The sequence below is a fragment of the Cryptomeria japonica genome, chromosome 2 (genome assembly GCF_030272615.1).
Source record: "Cryptomeria japonica chromosome 2, Sugi_1.0, whole genome shotgun sequence".
Lineage (NCBI taxonomy): Eukaryota > Viridiplantae > Streptophyta > Pinopsida > Cupressales > Cupressaceae > Cryptomeria > Cryptomeria japonica.
Window position 1 is genome coordinate 264,748,923 of NC_081406.1, and position 19,360 is coordinate 264,768,282.

General features: G+C 34.6%; 1 protein-coding gene across 5 annotated transcripts in view; it reads right to left on the minus strand.

Moving 5' to 3' along the window:
• The window catches only part of LOC131056102 (putative GTP diphosphokinase RSH1, chloroplastic), a 135,037-nt gene that overhangs the window by 23,196 nt on the left and 92,481 nt on the right, over nt 1–19,360 (minus strand). For all 5 annotated transcript variants that reach the window (XM_057990442.2, XM_057990444.2, XM_057990443.2 and 2 more), the window contains exons 11-12: nt 8,026–8,133; nt 7,811–7,908 (exon numbers count right to left, since the gene is read on the minus strand). In XM_057990442.2, the coding sequence (XP_057846425.1) occupies nt 7,811–7,908; nt 8,026–8,133 (206 nt within the window). The remainder of the gene's footprint in view (nt 1–7,810; nt 7,909–8,025; nt 8,134–19,360) is intronic.

A 19,360-nucleotide genomic window follows, 5' to 3' on the forward strand; every position in this document is an offset into this window, starting at 1 on the left:
TTGGACCAATTTTTACCAATAAGATGTAGGCGATAGATGTCAAAATCCACCAATGCAAAGATTTAGTGGGCTATGGAAAACTTATTAATAGTTGCATGTGTTGTGAGTTATTATACTTATGCATTTGTTGATGATGACAAAAAGTGGTATGGGATGCTTGTGATCACAATTGTGGTTGTGAAACAAGATAAGGATGGACTCAGATTGAAGTATGGGTTGCATTAGTTTTCCTTTTCCCAGTTGTCAGCATATATTCTAAAAGGGCTTAAGTGTTACTGCACTAGATAGTTAGAAAATGCATGCAAAAGGGTCACATCCACTTCTTATTGCGAACTAATCACTACGGGTGTAATAACCCATTTGATTGCTAAACAAATCACACAAAAACCTTCCTTAGACATGAGGAACAATATAATTAAGAGTATCGCTGTCTAAAGGAAGAACAATCAGATCGATCAAAGAATAATTAGTTAAGTTAATGATATGGTCCATAAACAAAAGATAAACTGATTATGTAATGTCCCGTACTATGTTTAGACTGCTTTAACCATGATTAATCTATTTCATTATACTTATGACTTAAACTAAACTGATTAGGAGACAAAACTATCTTAACCTGAATCAATTCTGCAATATTCCATAATTCAATTAGTAAAATGTTCATTCAAATTACTATTTCTGTATATATATATTTATATTTATTTTCAGATAGTATTATAATATTTATTTTACTGCAGACCAGTTCTTATAAAATATTATAATAATCATAATCATTATATTACTTTCTATTATTATATTATTATTAAGTTCTGTATAATAACATTATCGTGCTTCTTATATTAAGCATACATATCAAACACATTCCCATGCTTACCATCAAGAACAAGGATGTTACTGCCTGTATCTTAATAAAGGTTCTGATCTGATCTGATCGATGGTTGCAGATTATATATATACATATATATTGATTCCTTATATGATTATATTAGATTAAGTATTCTACATTCCTTATGCAATCGATTATGTGCCTACAGCAATTGCTCTTGAGAGAGATCCAAACAGGATGATGGGATTTAGATATATCCTCCTATACTAACAGTACTCAACTGTATTATCATCATCCAACATATTATTAGCAGCATCATACGATATATTGTTAGCAGTATCATACCAGTATGTAATTATTATTATGACATTATTTCAGTATTATTATTATAAGTAATTAGCAGTATTATTATTTTATTGACAGTATTACACCCGTAAGAAATTTCCAGGCGATGTAACTGCTGTCGCCCTCTTTGTCTTTCCTTAATTTCCTCTTATCTTCACCAATGTAGTTTTCCCTTCCTAGCTTATTATTCTTTTCTCCTTTCCTTCGATGCCTTCCCTTGGAGATTGATCTTGCTGTTAATATTCTCCCTACCGAGTGAAGAGGTGTGTCTCTTCTTATGGCCAACGCTTTGCACAAGGGATGTCCCTTGCCTTCATGTCCCTATTAATACAAATCGTACTTTAGGAGGGTGCCCTTTCCTTTATTTTATGACTTTACTATATGTCTCTTAATGCTTTGATTAGAATATGAATTGGTTTGCTATCTTCTACCTGATTATTCGTAATATATTTAATTGACATATATAACTGATTATCATATTGACCGTTTGGTCTTCCAACTAATGAACAGTTGTAGCAATCGCATCCCATTAATGCTTAATAGCCCTTAATCTATTCGCTGCATCCTCATAACTAAATCGCAGCTTGACCAGCATTCTTACTAATTACTGCATATAATCGCTGCCTGTAGTAATATTGTTGTTCCATCAAGAATAGGCTGTCGAGTCTTTTTTTTTTAGGGAAGAGTTTTCTTTTAACATATACATGTTTAATATGTATTGCACTCAAGTTAGTTGTGAAGTCTTAGGAATAAGACGATTTTCTGAGTAATATATATATATATTCTTGAACTTTTCTGATTTCACTGATATGTTAAGTAATATTATTATTATATTTTATTTGGCTAAATTCATTATGATAGGATCGATATGTAGTGTAAAGACTTCATTCAAAGCAGCAACAATCTATATGTAATGTTTATATTTTATAATAATATTGATTTATTCTTATTTGAATATTTTCAGAATATTATTATTAATGAATATTAATTAAATAATAATATTTAATAAATAACTAAGTATTTAATAGTTTCATTTAATCTTTCATGAATATATATTATATTAATAATATTTATTTCATTTAGGTTTTATATATATAATGATCAGGGAGGGGACATGACAGATTAGGTGTGTGATTAGTCAAGTTATTTGAAAGAGATGTGATGTTAGAAATACAACTCCTCACATCATGCCCATTCGAAGGCTATTAGAGGACGTTCGTGTTGCACCAAAGAGGCATGGGAGTTTGTTTTGTATTGTTATTTCATATTAGAAGCACTCAGAAGACCCTTAGACAGCCAAGTAAGAGGGGATATCTACCCACCCATTACAAGGTGAAAGACAAATGAAACAAGAGCAGACTTCGCAGAGACAACGTCCAGATTGCATGATCACAAGGAGAGATAATAGGAAGAGCAATCCAAGATCTGAATTCTGATTCTTTTATCAGAAACACAGATAGTCAATCACATGTTACAAAGGAATCATTCAGGCACGGCGATCTTATAGATAGAAGATCAAAAGACATATTCTTGTATCAATTGTCTAAGAGGTGAAACAAAGAAATCATAGAAACTTCTGCATATATATATATATTCATCAGACCTCTTATATGTTGGAATTTATATTTGATTTCATAACCAATTTCTCTCAGAACATTATACTGGAATTTGCATCAGATAAGGAAGGTTGAATTATTGTCTAGTAGAGCATCTCATATTCATATAAGACTTACTAATTGAGCCTTTGTCTGAAGTTATTATACATTTCCCTTCAAAACCATAAGAATCATAAGCATAATTATCTCATTAAATTGCAAGGTTAGAGAAAATCAATCAAGGGACATTAGTATCAGAGCTAGTGAACCTACCAGCTTTTGGATAAATGTCGAAAAACTTGATTAATCATGGCAATAGAAGATATCAACCCATTCGCAAGATCACTATATGAAGCAGGCAACAAGCTTAGGACTCAATTGCAATCAAAGGATGATACCTTGAACACACTTAAATTGGTAGAAGAATGTTTGATACACATTGAGGAGTCATCCTCTGAAGTGTTAGATATAGCCCTAACTCCTACAATGACCACCTTGAAACAACACAAATGGTTGAGGCATTGTGATGAGGAGATCAAGTTGCGGGTGATCTCTTGTTTAAGTGAGATAATGAGAATCTTGGTACCTCTACTTCCCTATGACGACGACATGATGAAAGAGGTAGTACACCTTATTGTAGATAGTTTCAAAGATCTCGATGACACTATAGTACACATTATTCAAAAAGGGTGACTACATTATAGATATTTGAGGAAATTAGGACAAGCATCTTTCTTGTGGACTTGGGATTGCAAGGCCTGGTCCATGACATGTTCCATCATTTCTTCACCACAATCAAGAACAAACATGACAAAAAGTATTTTGCAACCATGAAAGATATTCTGATTCTAACGATCAACAAGAGTGATGTTATCTCCCAACCCATCACATCTCTGTTATGGACCATTTGGAAACAAGAATGGGTTCTCTTCATCCGTGTATACATTATTCCACGAGGTGTTCAAACAATGTGAGGAAAAATTAAAGCCTCCCTTGAATAAAGAAGAATTGGAAAGAATCAAGTTAGAAAATAAATGGGAGGAAGATTCTCAGAATCTTCCCTTAGTGGTACATGTAGAAAATGAAGGTAGCAACATACAAGGAGAGGAAATAGTTTCTAACACTTCTACAGAAATAAAAGCAGTTGATTCTTCATGTGCTTCTTCAATTACAAATGAAATAGGTACTTTGATTCATGAGGATTATGAGGCAGACATTAATGCGAAGTTGATGCATGAGGAGCAAGCTAATAATGATAATGGCATCATATCTGTTGTAGGTGATGACTTCATTCATTTCAATGATACGGAAGGCTTTTGGTTTGACTATCAGAAGGATCCTATAAAGAAAGATGCATGTGAAATTCCTTTTGAACCTGAGATTGCTCTTACTCCATCTCAAGGACCATGCATTGAGAATGACATAGAAGGGATTGAAGCTAGTGATCATAAATCAGATTATTTGAAGTTGCTTAGAGATAAGGATGTCGATCATTTTTCTTATTCACCTCTTGAGGAGTACATGGTATCTACTAATAAGTCAATGATTATGGATGAGAGGAGTAATCTTTCAAATGAAAGTGAATCAAAGGATGCATTGTGCGACAACTCTAATCACTTTGAGAGAAGCAAACAAAGAACCATGGCTTTGAAAGATGGGAAAAGGCAATTATGGGTCACATAAAAAAGAATGAAAGGAAAAGAGTCAACAAAAACAACAAAATTCAGAAGATGATAAAGACAAGCAAATGAGGAAAATCTTTGAGGAAGCAATGGCAAGCAAAGAACCAGAAAAACTAATGGATAGTGCTGAAGATGTGGGGAGGACTCTACAACTGTGTGAATGGTGGAATGAGAAAGCTAAACATGCCAAGCTTATAGCTTCTCAAGCAAGAAAAAAAGTTGCAGAAAATCAAGCAGATGCATGGACAATTAAATGAACAAGAGATGAGTTTCCAGACTAATAGTGCAACGAGAGTCCCGCACACACACTCACCTAGTCAAAGACCTCAACAAATATCATTAAACGCTTTGGAGGATGAGGCGCCAAAGATAATAAGTGTAAAAATAACAGTAGTTAGATGTCATGAGGTCTAGATTTATACAAGCAAGAAACAGGTAAGTAGATAGATGTTTATAAGATCTTTCAAGAGGCAGAAAATCTGAATGTACTAACTAAACACTTCAAGGGGCAAGAAGACAAAGGAAGAACTAAGGAGATAGAAGAATCAGACAACACAGAAAACCAATAACAATTATCCCAAAGAATCAGTTAATAGAAGTTTGGACCAGCTAAAAGGCTTGATTTCAGAATCAAAGGTAACTTTAGGTTTGTTGATAGCCCTTTGTTTGAAGTTGAAGCTGATGCAATTTATGACAACCCGCTCTTTGAGTTGAATAAAGAAGTTCTTCACGAATGCTGTGACGAGATTGAAGACAATCATAGAACTTGGGACAGGGGAATTACTATGGTAGATAGATTGCATGATGGTGGATTGCTTCATAGTATGATAGAGGTTAACAAACTTTGTAAGTTCAGAAACAACAACATGAAGCAACAAATATGTGTTGGAGCATTCTACAAGCTTATTTGGGACCCTAGTATTGACATGAATCTAAGGTTGCTTGTGGGCAAGCAATTCCAAGGAGGGGAGACTGAAATAGCCCATTCAATCTCTAAAGCAAATCGATCAAGGAAGATATCATAGTCCAAAAGCATCACAAGCCAAGGATGTCTCACACGTTAATTAGTTAGGAATAAGTCTATCGCTGTCCAAGAAGGGAGATAACAGTTCAATCAAGGGTTGATTAATTCATTAATGATGTTGATAAGGAAGAGACCTGATTAAGGGAAGGCGCATAATTAATCAAGTTGTTTGCAAGATTGTGAGATACAACTCCTCACATCATGTCCATTCAATAGATACTTAAGGGAATCATGGCTGACCAAGAAGACATGGAAGAATTATTAATTTCAATAATAGACTCAGATCAGGAAGTGACCTTGGGAGTCCTCGATCAGCCAAGTAAGAGTGGTATACACCAATTGCAAGGCTGGGAACGCACAAGCATAGAGATTATAATCAGAAAAGGCATCAAGAAATCATCCCATGATTATAAGGTTTCCATTTAGCAAGAGCGATCAGACAGAGCCATCTTGTCTCTTTCATATGCAAACAGGATCAGACCTATTCAAGCGCATGATCTCAAGGAGATAATTCAGAAACAGTGATTGTGCACTGGTTCAGTTCTATATAACAGAAAATTCACTAGTACATATACAGATATATACTTAGGCAGATCCTACACATCTATTCAGTTGTATTGGCATTAAGAAAGGGTTTATTCGTAGATAGTTGAAGATATATCACATTAAATATTCTTAGCAGACTTCCACCCTCAAATCAGTATTCGTATCAGATTTCCTTACTTGGAACAGAATTCCAGAATTCATATCAGACTTTGTCATTTCCAATATAAGAAGAGTTGGCATCATTATTGATTACATTCTACCTTCTTCGATTAGTATAAAAATTGTTCAATAATCAAGTCTATTGTTAAAGAACTCGAGTTAGAGTTATTCTTAATATAATCAAAGGTATCATAGTAAATACCTATATCCATACAACTTGATATAATCCTTTAAAAGCTATTGGTTCCTTGCAATATTGGACATCTTGATCTCTTAGATTGTAGGCAAAATTTAAGTGACTCGACAAGGGACATTACAATGGGCATACGATGTCTATATGAGTTGATCACTACAGTTTGTGTTCATGCATTGTTTTTGGCATCATACTAACATATCTAGGATAAACTTGTTATCATACTATTGTACATAAATTGTATTGTACATATAAGCTCAATTAATGTCTGTCAGTTAAAAGAGAGGTCAGAGATCTCATTCAGTCTGCAAGGATGAAGTATTTCTATTATTCTTTATGTGAATAAAGAGCCTCTAATTCCCTTAATTGGATATGTAGGTAGGACCACAAATTGGTTCCTTGAGGAATAGGTTTGGATCTAGAGATATCTCATGATATAGAAATCTTACCCTATTTACTGTAAGAATGTAAGTTTGTAGGATAGAGTTGTTGCCATTTCCATGGTTTGGTAAGGTTATGAAGCTAGCGCTTCAAAATTGGAAGAAATTCTTAAGTTATAGAAACTTAGGTGCCACAATGTAATGTGAACAAACATTGACAGGAAAGTTAAGAACTAGAACATATTAACTAGTTTGATTATTTTATTTATGTTCCATGAAGTAGACCAATTAAAAGATACATGATATATAACACTTGAATAATAATACTATAATCTGTGTGAAGAAAAAAAACCAAAGGTGATTATTACATATGGGTAAAACCTTCCAAATTTAGAGAGGATCTCCAACAAGTGAATGTCATCTATCAGCTAGATGAGTCAGATCCAGCATATCTTAATCGGATTATTATTAAGGTATATTAATGTCTCAATGTTAAACAAAAGATCTTTCTCTGACCCACTTATTATGGGATAGATTCCTTCTTAGCCTTCAAAAATGTAAGAAATAATACAGAAATCTCAATAAATTAATATTCCATTTTACTTGTTTGATTAACATACAGTAATGTATTTTAAATACGCAATTATGATATAAATATCATAATTTAAGACAATATAACTACAATTTCTATCGCATATTTACTTTTTGACATAAAAGTTGGCATGCTTTTAGATAATCCATCATGTTGCATGTTTCTGAGAAACCAGAAGCAACAGAAACAAGAAAGCTTCAAGCTGTTTCTCTACTCTTCAGGCAACACATTAGTTAGTCATACCTGTGATAACATCATCACACCTACTGATAATAGGAAATCTCAAAGATTAAATAAATATAAAACTAATATCTGATAGCACTCAACCAAAAGCTCAAGAAACTAGAAATCATTGGATAGAGAGCTGATTCATCCAAAAAAAATTTGAACTAGAGGTCAGATTTGAATAATTTAAGTCAGGCAAGTCTCTAGAAGATGATGGTCTTGAAGTCATGAAACTGATCTTACCTATAGAGCTCCTTACATACAGAAACTACTTCAACATCCATAGTCTTGAAGTCAAGAAACTGATCTTCCTCAATTTGCTGAATCAAAACCTTTTTTGCCTGCACATAAAAGTCTCAGCAAGATATATTTTTTATTTACATCATCTTGCTCAATAACAAGAATCTCAGTAAAATACAGCTTCATGACCCATTCACAAAAATCAATTAAAAAATCACCTCTGATAATTCTTTTTCTTGTTCCTTCTGAATCTGTTCAACTCTTTTTTTCAGGTCAGCAAAATCGCCTGGATTTGTATACAGAAAGGATAGAGCTTCAAGCTCTGACTGTCCAATTGAAGATGACATATCACTAGATGCTCAGGAATCAGAACTTTACAAAAACAACTTAGTTGAGAAGATAACAAATTGTCGTTCTAAGGAATCATTATCATCCAGATTTTTGAGAAAAGAGTGATGATATGCAATTAAACTGAAACTGATGAAATTCTTAGTAAATGCACAGAAAGCAACAACAAAAAACTTGCAAATGTACAGTTAAAACATGATACCAAGAATTGGGAAAAAATCTGAATGTTATTGAATCAAATGTTTACACATCCCCAACCACCGAATCCAACATCAACATGGGTGTTTTGTTTTCAAAATATCATTCAATAAAGTTACAAAAAAGGGCCATTTAGGCAAGCATTAAAAATGAATTTATCCTACCCACCTTGCAAAGTGGGAATGTGGTTACAAGAATGGGGAGGGGAGAGGATTTTAAATCAGATTAGTGAGTATATGGATAAGGGTATGACCATACGATATATAAAAATAGTCACCATATTAGAGTTTCCTGATAACTACGCAATTTAGCAAAATGAAAATAGAGAGAAAACATACTGATTATGGAGTTTCTAAAAGAAGCTCACATTAATACAACTACTATAAATAATAGAATCAGGTTGCCCATAGTCACCAATCATTATTTCCTTGTTTCTATCAACAAGTGCAAATAGGCAGACTGGAAAACAATAATAAACTATAAAGCAATTTTCCTATTTATTTTACACATCCATGATTTTAGAAAGGCTATGACTGCTTTCTTAAGTTATTTCAACCTTCATTATAGCTTAATACCCAGAAGGCACCCACACTTCAATCCATGATTTTAGAAAGGCTATGACTGCTTTCTTAAGTTATTTCAACCTTCATTATAGCATAATACCCAAAAGGCACCCAAATGCCCTTACAAAATTTAGGTACCTGCATAAACAAAATATTTACAAATACTAAAAAGTTTTGTCATCATTTTTGCACAGGGAAAGCCATACAGAAACACTCATTGAGCATTCTAAAATAATTCTCTAAGTTACCGGTTCCAGCATGGGTGCGGGTACGGGTACTAGAACCCAATACAATGGTACTGTAATTTTTTTCCCTTGGGTATGGGTACGGGTATATATATATATAATCAAGATTATAAATTATAATAACAATGATACTCATAACTACCAATAAATAGAACTTTTTATATATATTATAGTATATTATATTAATATTTATAAATATTTATTCATTTTTTATAATAAAATTTCGGCTTCGGCCTTTTACCGATCAAAAAAAAAAAAAAAAAATTATAAATAGAATATATAATCTATAGTACATTAAATATTATATTATATAATATATTAGATTTAATATATTAAAAATAGAATATGTTATCTATAGTATATTATGTTAGATAGAAAATGTGACAAATACTCACAACGACCTGCTGCTGATGACCCATCAAATGGGGGGCATAAGCTGGTCCGTACTGTGATGTCGAAGTCGTTGGATCTGTCGGAATATGTGAACCTTTGGGACATGTTAGAGACAAGGGAATGGCCTTAGGGAAGTCAGCGACAGGATTTTGGAGACTAGGAGTCAGAGCTTCATTTGGAATTCAAAGCCAGACCCTAAGTGAACCTGGGGCCATCCCAAACCAAAACCGAACCTGTCCCATAATTCTGCTATACAAAGGCCTAAACAACCAAACCTGGCAACTCGGATAATTCTTAATCTGGGAGGTTGAACAGGTTGAACACTGGAGTTGCTTCACAAAAGAAAACTCTACATTACTTTATCCAAATCAAAGCTACTATTAGCAACCATTTCATTGGATCAAAGCCAATCATCCAACATTTCTCAAATGGCACAAATGTATTCATAGCCAAGGTTGTCTGTCGAACAATTCTATTAAAAATAGTGAGCATACACAAAAAATAATAATCATGCCATAATTTCACCAAATTGATAGCAGTATACTATATTATCATTCATCAAAATAATTTTTCATCAGCATCCATTGGCTTATAAGCTTGGAGTTCCCTATACCAAAAACTTCTCCACCCAGCTAACTACCACAAAAACAACATTTGCTTTAACTAACTATTTATAGTATTTATTTACCTAACCTATATTTACTATACCATGGTGTAATATTCCAACATTCCCCACCTCATTACCCCAAAACCAAACAAAATCACATATCCATCAAAAGCTTATGTTTGAAAATAGTTCTTCAAACAACTAGAACTCCATCAAGTTACATCATAACTCTCATAAAAGTGTTGCTCCAAAGCTGAATTCCCAAGTTCACAAATTCCACATCCCCGATACAAATCTCCCAAATGATTGGACAACCATGCATGTTCAGCTGCATTCACAAGATCCACAAACTCACAAATTATCTAGCAGCCCTCCATACTGAGTTCATCTACATTAGATCCCTTGTTGGCTTCAATGTGTAGACTTCAAAACTTAATTAGGGACAAAATGAAGAACTGGTGCTTCTCATGCAAACTACCATCTCTGACCAAAAAGCTAGCTCAAGATAGAGAAATTCCTCCAACCTCCTCTTTAACATCTTTATTCTCTATCTGCCTAATGTAGCGTAAATGCCTCCAAGTGTACAATCAAAGTTTCCAAACATATTTGTAAATCCCACGAAACAATGGGATGTCCAATTCAACTAAAAGTGCATCTTTTTTTTAAAAATATAAAATGAAAAGACATTGATGGGATTCAAACTTCAAATGTCTCATGTTAGAAATAATAAGAACTATTTTAGCACTTGCCTATATTTTAAATATATATCTATTGTACAAGTATAGTTAATTTAATACCACTCGAGTTTTGATCAAGTGATCTCCCACATAACACTATTTTTTATAAACTTCTCTCTCCAATGATGTTATGCCTATGTTCCCCATGGATCTGTCCCTAAGATTATTTGCTTTGTACCTGCACCAAGAATATTGGAGGGATGCCTCTGAAAGGTCCCCCAACCATCTCCAAGAAGAAAAAAATTGTCCTCATTAACCCAAAAATACGCAGATGCCTAGACATCCCTAATTGTCCCCATGGCAAAACACTTGACATCATCATTTTAATGTTTTTTTGTGGGCCTTCACACCACACTTAGCCCTAGATGAGTAAAAGAGACCTCCTCCTTCCATTCTCATTCATTTTTATATGCCAAAAAAATGTAGCTAAATTGGAGGGAAAAAAGCCACTTTGAGTAGGGTTTGAAGGTGTAGTTAGAGAAATCAAAACAAGGGTAGCATTAGTGAGCAGCGAGCAATGATAGAACAAAATAAGTAGAAGAGGTAAATGATTCTTTGCATTTGTTTTTTTCCACTGATCTTTTCAAATTGTAAATAAAGAATTGTTTGATTTTCTTTTTTTCAATCTTAAGTTTACACTTGCATTGTTTTTTAACAAAACATCGGCAGCAGCAATGAGAGTAATGAACATAAAATGAACAAAAGAGATCTTAGAGTTCCAACCTCTATAATGTCCACTTCTCAGACTTAGTCAATTTGGTGACAATTAGCCTATTTCCTAAGTTCGCATAGGCTAATTGGGAAGGGAAAGGGGACTCCAAAGATTTTGTAGAGCACAAGTTCAGTATTCTTTGGTTTCTATTAGTTGCAATGAGCTCAACTTGCAGTGGGGATCGCAATGACACCTTCAGAAGTGTTTTCTTACTCTTGGGGTGTTCTCCAGACTTCTTGGAGATCATGTCTATTTAGAAAATCACTAAATTGACACCCATCATCATCAACTTCAGTTTCTTCATGGCATGCTCATAATTGGGCTCTGATGTCGTTGTAACACTTCCTGCCACTCTGGTGAATTAATTTAATTATTCACTTAAGTTCTAATTATTTATTATTATTCAACAACTTAAGTGTAATATCAATTTTTAAAAGATGTTTATGACCCTCAAGTTGGATGCCTAGGAGATAAGGGGCCTTTTTACATTAAAAAGATTATTAATTGTTTAAAAAGTCATTTGAATGGGATAATTAATTAATTTATATTTTTAAATTGGGTATTTTCCCTCCAAAAGCTATAAAAGGAGGTTGAGTGGTCTCGTTTGCTCATATACTATTATTGATATTATTATGCTATCAGATTGAACCTATGAGTTCTTCCACAATCTTCAAAGAACAAAAACCCTCTCTAGATGTCTAGTTTTGGATTTGAAAGATAATCCCTAGCTAAACAGGTGTGATTTCATTTCAGGAATCACCATTGTGCATATTGAAGTTGCAGTTTGTAGTTCCCAGCTATGGCAGATTTTGATGTGTTTTAGCTTGCTGATTTTGGAAAGTTTACCTTCATACTTCCAGAGTTTTCTTGCAAGTTTCTTGGTGGATTATTCTCTTGTTGGGCCTTACCATTCAAGAGGGTTTATTTTCAGTTTTAGGAAGCACGTTTGGTGCCGATTGTGATTCATTGTGTTTCAAACTAAGATAATATGAAACTATAGATCTGGCCACCACATTGGGAGCTGATTCTTTGCTGATTCAAAAGGGTTAGGAGTGACATTGATGTCTTGTATGGTCAGGTACAAGCTGTAGCGGTTCCAATCCTTGGCACATGAGCTAAACAATAAATCACCTCTCTTTTGGGGATTTTTCCTGCTCATTAGTTGGTGTCAAGGTTTATCGATGCTGTTTAAACACTAGTTAAGTTGTAATTCATCATTTTGGCTGAGTTTGTGAGTGATTCATAAGCTGGTTGGTGCATATCCAGCACTACCAAATTATATTAGACCTGCTCAGAAGTTGTCACCAGCAAGAAGCGAAACATTTCAGGCCTATGTCAGCATATTCTGCAACATTCTCACAAGGTACTTTAAAGTAGTTTCCAGTTTGGTGTTTGTTCATGCTATTTGGAGTTGACTTGGAGTTGTTATATGCCATTGCTATTACCGATTTCTATATCAGCAGATAACCCACTTCACATTTGATGATAAATATTGCTCCTGGACTAATGTTGTAGAGCTTTAGACGGTCACACCACCAAATTCATTATTTCCATACACTTGGATTGTAACATTCGATGGTAATACCATCAGTGAATCTATTTTGGTTATTATTGATATTTACCCAACTAAACAAGTGGTTTTATAATCACCCAACACTGGACAAGTAGAAGGAGCTTGCTATTTACTTTAAGTTGTATAAGCTTTCCCACTGTTAATGGATGTGCCCCAATTGTTATTTAATTTTAGTTTAAATGAGCTTTCCCACTGAAAAGTGGATGTGCCCCTAAGCTTTTCCATAAAAATGGATGTGCCTTTGTAATTCCTGTCAAATAAGCAGATGTTTACTTTTCTATATTGCATGCATTTTGCTGAATAAAGTGGTTTGGCCAGCTTTCCACCTAATGCTTTCATTTCAGCATTTGCTTTCAATTTAGTTGCATTCTGGAACACCGTCTCTCCCCTTGCCCTACTCAAGATCTAGGTGATTAGAAAGTGGAAAGAAATTTGTTAGCTTTTCATTTCAGTTGGAAGCTAACACATTTTTTTATTTTTTTAAAAAATTGAGGTTGGTTATTACAACCTCACCTAGGGGTTCATCAGGGTGTAGGAGTTATGTGGGTGGAGAACAACCACACAACTCATTTGAGTGCCCTTACACCATCTTCTTCAATTTGTGATAGCCCTCGACAAAGACAAAAAGAAAAATATAGTGGGTAGTAGAGCGTGGTTGTGTCATACTTGCAAGATAGATTTTAAGAGCTACACCGAGGTATATTCTCATCTCTTGGGCATTACAGGACATGAGGTTAACGTGTGTCCACAGGATAAAAGAGGATGAGAAGGCAAAGATTAATAGATTACATGGAGGTGGAAGCAAGGCCTAAGGGTGTGCCAACGCTAGTACAATCTACATAGATATTCCTATGCCATCCATAGTTTCTAGTGGTAGTATTGATATTTCCATGAGAGGAAAGAGAAATACTAGTGCTAGTGAGAGGTCAAGGACAATTGCAAGTATGTTCAATATGGAAGAACATGATGTGGCAAAGTTTTCCATTGCCAATGTTTCTATACCCATGGAATTTCAATTCATGTGGTCTATTCTTCTTCAAGCAAATGTTTAAAGATGTAGCTTTCTTGGTGCCTCGTTCACCCCCCCTTGGAGAAAATTAATTACACACTACAAAGAATATTCTAAGTTGAGTTTGTTGATGGAGAATGTTGGTTGAAAATTTTGTACACCTGGGGGATGTGCGAAATTGTGGTTTCAGTCACAGTGTGTGAGTATGATACTCTCATAATTTAGGGAAGGCTCCCCCTATCTACAAACTAAACTAATCTAATATGGGTGAGACAACAGTCTTTCTTCTTCTTCCAAGAAAAACTATACTCTTTTCTCTTCACAAAAAAGCAATAGCAACTGGAAATAAATAACAGCAAATACAGAAATGAGACTTTTTTGTAGGATTTTTGGAACATAAAGGGAAGCAAAGTTTCCATGAAGGCACAAAGACCTCTGTCACTTCCCCGAGATGGGAAAATAGAAATGAAAGCACAAAGTCTTCAACACTTCTACTGTCCTATCAACCTTTATAGATGATTTTCTGGTAACTAAGCACAATATGTAGCAGCTCAAAGTCTAACCACATGATGCACCTCTTATGCACAAACATAGATAATAAAAGCAGCACAAAGTTTGCAAGTTAACCCTTTGCTTGAGCATCCTACAATAGTTTCAGACGTGACAAGCAGCTCAAAGTCTGCAGTATCAAATCTTAAAACTAATCTAAAATTCCAAACACAATAAGCAACTCAACGTCTACAAGATTGAGCTTGAATCACTCTTGCATAACACCTCAAAAATCACAATCAATCTCTAGAAAATGTCGTCACATAACACCTTGAATCAACAAAAAGTCTTAGAGTCTTAGAGTGTACATACAAACTGGTAAGGTTTTGTTGCATTGACAAAAGATAAAAATTACAATAGACCCCCTCAAGTATTTATAGGAGAGGAACCTTGAGAAAAAGGTGGGAGGATCCTAACTAACTTGAAAAATTCTCTCAACCACTATGACCTATTCCAACTACAGTCCTAATCTAACTCAACTTGTAGTTGCCTTACATGTAATTACATTTCACAAAAATGTAAGTAAAGTGACACTTGCAATTACAAATTTGACATTACATGTAATTTGTCAAAACAAAATTACAAATGCATAATTAATATAAGTTTCCAAAGACACAACTCCAACTGCATCATCATTTGTCTGTGATGATATTCATGCCACTTCAGGATGCTAAAACTTGAAGTATTCTGGATTGGTGAAGACATCTTGAGCCAGAACAAGAATTTGCATCCTTAATGATCTTTGTGTCCTTGGCCAACGAACTTCAACCTTATCTTCTTGCTTGGAGTAGTACTGGCTTTTCAGTAGGGAAGTTCTTTGCAAGGCTGAAGTAAGAAACCTATCTCTGTTTTGAAAGCATTCTATGCTCTCAACCATGAATTGTTGTTGTATCTCTTCTTTGTATCATCCTCCAATCTTGGAATCTGCTTGCAAAATAAGGCCCATGCCTTAATCCATTGATTTGGTAGGTCGTGTGTGCAAATAAAACTGACAAGGGAAGGTATAAATTGATGCAAAAATGAGCTCACAAGTGAATTTAGGGTTCTAGAAACTACATTACATGTGTGGAAAAACAAGAGCATTAACTTGCAATTGTGGAGAACAAACATGCAACTTCATATGTGTAATGGGTAACTACAAGTTTGAACTTGTAATTGGACCTTTAAAACTAATTTTCAATTGTTTTTTAGTGCATTTTGGACCAATTTCGGGTTCTGGAAGGCTAACTGCAAGTAGAGAACATTACAACTTGCACTTGTAATCGGGTTTTAAAATTTCGATATCAAATGAATGAGTCTCATGACACTTCTTCAACATTTGTAAATTTTATAAAAAGAAGATTAGCTCTTTTTGCCAAAGGGGGAAGGTCAACATTACCACATTTACTTGTAATCGGGTTTTGAAAACCCAAATACAAGTAAATTGGAAAAATGAAAGGGGAAAATCTTGCACATTTACAACTTGCTTTCAATGAACCTTGCTTGAAGAATGACCTAGACCAAAACAAATGGGCTTGGGAAGAACCAAAATGCTCTATAAATAGACACGTTGAAAACCCTTGACAGTCAAAAAACGTATTTTGATTCAATCTCCTCCTCCAAAAACGGCATGGAAAGAAGACTCATGTTTGATGCCAAACACTTTGCATTGATGCAAGATACAAAACGTGTCAATAATGGTGGAAAAGGAGCACCCGAAACATGGAAAGAACCAGCAAAAACGTCTTCCAAAACACCTTACATGTTTGCCCAATCTCGTTTTTGGTAGAAAACGTGGCAACCAGCATTGATTCTTAACGATATAGCATGAATGTGGGATGGATTTTGGGGAAGGAATGCCACAAGAAACGGATATGTGGGAACAAAAATGCAGGTCGGGTTCTTCCTTTCCAACTCCAAGTAAAATGTCCCCTCCAAAGATGCAATCGGGTTTCTAAAACCCCTTTGCAAGTTTTACATTACATTGCTCTTTCTTCACTTGAGCAATTTCGGGTTTCTAGGGAAGAAGAACACAAAAATAAAGAGCAAAACGACTTTTAATGGGGAAATAAAATCCCTATTACAACTTAAAACAATAGAACATAAAAACTTGTAATATGGAAATTGATCCCCATTACAACTAAAGACATAAGACATAAAAAGACTTCAAAAACTTAAAAAGACTTGTAATAGGGAAATAAAATCCCTATTACAACTAAAAGCACAAAGTAGGAACTTTTATGAGAACTTACAAGTTCTCGTTAAACTTGTATTTTTCATTTAACTTGTAATTTGTCTAAAAAGTTCCTACAAACAACTTAAAAGACAAAACGGGGAAAGGGAAAATAAAAAGCAAGTTACAAGTTACAAGTTTTTTTTTAAAAGTTCACTTGTAATTGCTAGAAAAAACCCCTACAACACTAAAACATAAAGGAAACTCTAAACTTGCAAAGGAAAGAAAATTTTCCACTTGCAATCCAGAGGACAAAACCCGAATTTGAAGAAAAAACATAGCAAACGAACTCAAAACGTGATAAAATTTGAAACGCAGATCGAGGATGAACCAAAGATCTGTCCAAACCAACAAGAAGCAAAAATTTTGCCTCGGGAAGCATGCTTTAAGAGAAAAATCTTCACCCTGCAATGACTACTCTGAAATCCGAAATTGCACAAAAAGATAGGAAAAAGAAGACCAAAAGTCACCAAAACTTGGACAATGATGGCAAAGACACCCCCTAATGATTTGACACTAAACAAATGTGAGTTTTGTACCTCATAAAACATGCATTGGAGACAAAAACAACACATTTAAACCAAAATTTCGTAAGGGTTGTCACATTTTTGAAAATTCAAAACTGATGACAACAGAGAACATGAGACAAACATCAATTAGGACATGAGGTAGACTTGGATTAGGATTGGTGGCTCTATTCTTATGGATGTGTGGACACTCATCAACATCATGGTCACATGTGCAATTGGCTCTTATTTTCTTAGAGCTATTGATTGTTCAAGGAAGCATAAGGTTGCAAGCTTCCAATTTCATATTTTGAGAGAAGCCATAGAGGAAGTTGGAGCCTCAAATGTTTTGCAAGTGATCACATGTTCGGCATGTGTGTGCAAATTAGTTGGCATGGTGGTGGAAGGTGCTTACAAGCACATCTTTTGAACCCTATGTTGTGTCCATGCATTGAACAATGCATTGAAAGATGTAGAAGAGAGAGATTGGGAATAGCATGTAGTGACAAAAGCTAGAGATATCGGATGTTCATTTTGTTAGAGAGCATACTTGAGGTGCACGAGCCTCTATAGTTAATGATGGTTAATTCAGAGTGGAGTAGATGGCCTATTTCAAACACTACTCAAGGAAAAGCTTTCAAACAAAAATATCTTTGATGACAATAGGTGGTCCATTGTAAGATAAAAAATTGTTAATTATTTTTAAGTTTGATAAATTTATTAATAACTTGCTAATTTTATTATTTCTATGTTTCTAACTTGTTATTTGAGCAACATATTACGCTCATTGTGATGTGGTGATGGACCACTATAAACACAATGCTTCCTATGGTAACCTTTTCTCTAAATCCCAAATGGTATGCACCAATGGCTAGAAGGTTGCCTCCCAATGATAATGAAGGGGTGAAAAGAGGTTAATGAAGACCCTTCGAAAGATTCATTCAAGTGACGAGTCGACTATAATATATACTTCGCTACAATGGCTTACCTTTACTAATCTTTGTGGTCCAAGATTCAACAAACCAAAGGTGAAGATAGATTTACATTAGCTCAAACTAACCCTATTGGATGGTGGACAGAGCATGGCATAGATACACAAGAGTTGAGGATTCTTGCCACTCACCTACTTTCACAAGGTGCCAATTCCTCTACAACAAAGAGGAATTGGTCCACATAAAGCCTCATCTACCCTATCAAAAATAATAGGCTTACCCATATATGAGAAGAAAAGTTGGTGGTCGTGCATTGGGCCTCGCCTCTTTAGGTTAATTAGAATTCAAAGTATTAGAAAACTCCAAATTTATGGTGGTATGTTGTTCCCAAAGATACCATCCAAATTGACGAAGAGGCACACAAGGATTGGTTGGGATTCTCTTGGATAAAGAAGCCCCTCATAGTGGCAATGACTCAAGGTTAGACTTTGATTTGGATTCACTATTGGTAGATGCCAACGAGTAAGTCCAACTCTTCTAATATTTATCAAATCCATTCCACCCACATAAGTGTGATGTACCCCAACCTCAACAACTTTTGGATTTGCCAATTCCCTCCCTATATTCAATTCTATTGTAGTTAAGCCTTGATGCATCAACACTGTTGGATCAGCTCCAATTAGATAGCACAAAAGAGCTAGAGTTGGATTAGAGAGGCGGCAACATAATTTCTATGTTTTGTCAATTTGAAGTTGAAACTTGCATCTTGTGGGCATTTAATTGTATATTAAATTTTTCATATAGTATATTAATTTATCATATCATGATGTGCACATTGACAATGAATTAAGAAACTTAACAACAATTAAATTTTGACATTTGTTAAGTTGTTCAACTCTCATGTGAACTCTCAACTCAACTCTAATGTTGTGTATTAAGGATATATGATGCATTTGGTGAATTCCTTAT